The sequence below is a fragment of the Lepidochelys kempii genome, chromosome 3 (genome assembly GCF_965140265.1).
Source record: "Lepidochelys kempii isolate rLepKem1 chromosome 3, rLepKem1.hap2, whole genome shotgun sequence".
NCBI classification, from domain to species: domain Eukaryota; kingdom Metazoa; phylum Chordata; order Testudines; family Cheloniidae; genus Lepidochelys; species Lepidochelys kempii.
Window position 1 is genome coordinate 22,249,740 of NC_133258.1, and position 2,648 is coordinate 22,252,387.

At 50.3% G+C, this 2,648-nt stretch overlaps 1 protein-coding gene across 1 annotated transcript; it reads left to right on the forward strand.

Annotated features, from left to right (window-relative positions):
* Positions 1-399: 399 nt before the first annotated feature.
* LOC140908130 (zinc finger and SCAN domain-containing protein 32-like) lies at positions 400-1,696 on the forward strand. The gene is made up of 2 exons (XM_073335100.1): positions 400-995; positions 1,572-1,696. Exons 1-2 carry the CDS (start codon positions 413-415, stop codon positions 1,673-1,675), a joined length of 687 nt encoding a protein of 228 aa, XP_073191201.1. The 5' UTR covers positions 400-412; the 3' UTR covers positions 1,676-1,696.
* The last annotated feature ends 952 nt before the right edge of the window (positions 1,697-2,648 follow it).

The window sequence follows — 2,648 nt, forward strand, 5'->3', positions numbered from 1 at the left end:
GTTTCTCCAAATCATGCTGAAAAGCACAATCCTCTCTTTGGTCAGAGCTAGACTAGGCCCTGGTCTACACTAGGACTTTAGGTCGAATTTAGCAGCGTTAAATCGATTTAAACCTGCACCCGTCCACACAGTGAAGCCCTTTAATTCGACTTAAAGGGCTCTTAAAATCGATTTCCTTACTCCACCCCTGACAAGTGGATTAGCGCTTAAATCGACGTTCCCAGCTCGAATTTGGGGTACTGTGGACACAATTCGATGTTATTGGCCTCCGGGAGCTATCCCAGAGTGCTCCATTCTGACCGCTCTGGACAGCACTCTCAACTCAGATGCACTGGCCAGGTAGACAGGAAAAGAACCGCGAACTTTTGAATCTCATTTCCTGTTTGGCCAGCGTGGCAAGCTGCAGGTGACCATGCAGAGCTCATCAGCACAGGTGACCATGATGGAGTCCCAGAATCGCAAAAGAGCTCCAGCATGGACTGAACGGGAGGTACGGGATCTGATCGCTGTTTGGGGAGAGGAATCTGTGCTATCAGAACTCCGTTCCAGTTTTCGAAATGCCAAAACCTTTGTGAAAATCTCCCAGGGCATGAAGGACAGAGGCCATAACAGGGACCCGAAGCAGTGCCGCGTGAAACTGAAGGAGCTGAGGCAAGCCTACCAGAAAACCAGAGAGGCGAACAGCCGCTCTGGGTCAGAGCCCCAAACATGCCGCTTCTATGATGAGCTGCATGCCATTTTAGGGGGTTCAGCCACCACTACCCCAGCCGTGTTGTTTGACTCCTTCAATGGAGATGGAGGCAATACGGAAGCAGGTTTTGGGGACGAAGAAGATGATGATGAGGAGGAGGTTGTAGATGGCTCACAGCAAGCAAGCGGAGAAACCGGTTTTCCCGACAGCCAGGAACTGTTTCTCACCCTAGACCTGGAGCCAGTACCCCCCGAACCCACCCAAGGCTGCCTCCTGGACCCAGCAGGCGGAGAAGGGACCTCTGGTGAGTGTACCTTTTAAAATGCTATACATGGTTTAAAAGCAAGCATGTGAAAGGATTACTTTGCCCTGGCATTTGCGGTTCTCCTAGATGTAGTCCTAAAGCCTTTGCAAAAGGTTTCTGGGGAGGGCAGCCTTATTTCGTCCTTCATGGTAGGACACTTTTATCACTCCAGGCCAGTAACACATACTCGGGAATCACTGTAGAACAAAGCATTGCAGTGTATGTTTGCTGGCATTCAACCAAAATCCGTTCTTTCTCTCTCTGTGTTATCCTCAGGAGAGTGAGATATAATTCATGGTCACCTGGTTGAAATAGGGTGCTTTTCTTCAGGGACACATTCCTGCTGTGCTGTTTGCCTGTGGCTGAACAGAAATGTTCCCCGCTGTTAGCCACGGGGAGGGGGGAGGGTTGAGGGGGTAGTCATGCGGTGGGAGGAGGCAAAATGCGACCTTGTAACGAAAGCACATGTGCTATGTATGTAATGTTAACAGCAAGGTTTACCCTGAAAGAGTGTAGCGACTGTTTTATAAAATGTGTCTTTTTAAATACCGCTGTCCCTTTTTTTTTCTCCACCAGCTGGATGTGTTTCAATGATCACAGGATCTTCTCCTTCCCAGAGGCTAGTGAAGCTTAGAAAGAAAAAAAAAAACGCACTCGAGATGAAATGTTCTCCGAGCTAATGCTGTCCTCCCACACTGACAGAGCACAGGCGAATGTGTGGAGGCAAATAATGTCAGAGTGCAGGAAAGCACAAAATGACCGGGAGGAGAGGTGGAGGGCTGAAGAGAGTAAGTGGCGGGCAGAAGACAGGGCTGAAGCTCAAATGTGGCGGCAGCGTGATGAGAGAAGGCAGGATTCAATGCTGAGGCTGCTGCAGGACCAAACCAGAATGCTCCAGTGTATGGTTGAGCTGCAGCAAAGGCAGCTGGAGCACAGACTGCCACTGCTGCCCCTCTGTAACCAACCGCCCTCCTCCCCAAGTTCCATAGCCTCCACACCCAGACGCCCAAGAACGCGGTGGGGGGGCCTCCGGCCAACCAGCGACTCCACAACAGAGGATTGCCCAAAAAAAAGAAGGCTGTCATTCAATAAATTTTAAAGTTATAAACTTTTAAAGTGCTGTGCTTAATGTGCTGTGTGGCATTTTCCTTCCCTCCTCCACCACCCCTCCTGGGATACCTTGGTAGTCATCCCCCTATTTGTGTGATGAATGAATAACGAATGCATGACTGTGAAGCAGCAATGACTTTATTGCCTCTGCAAGCGGTGATTAAAGGGAGGAGGGGAGGGTGGTTAGCTTACAGGGAAGTAGAGTGAACCAAGGGGCGGGGGGTTTCATCAGGGAGAAACAAACAGAACTTTCACACTGTAGTCTGGCCAGTCATGAAACTGGTTTTCAAAGCTTCTCTGATGCGTGCCGCGCCCTCCTGAGCTCTTCTAACCGCCCTGGTGTCTGGCTGCGCGTAACCAGCAGCCAGGCGATTTGCCTCAATCTCCCACCCCGCCATAAACGTCTCCCCCTTACTCTCACAGATATTGTGGAGCACACAGCAAGCAGTAATAACAGTGGGAATATTGGTTTCGCTGAGGTCTAAGCGAGTCAGTAACTGCGCCAGCGCGCCTTTAAACGTCCAAATGCACATTCTACCACCA

Excerpts from the sequence above, each read along its gene's own strand:
- LOC140908130 (XM_073335100.1), top strand. The coding sequence starts at position 413 with ATGCAGAGCTCATCAGCACAGGTGACCATGATGGAGTCCCAGAATCGC. Across the intron at positions 996-1,571 it reads AGGCGGAGAAGGGACCTCTG|CTGGATGTGTTTCAATGATC; the intron begins GTGAGTGTACCT and ends TTTCTCCACCAG.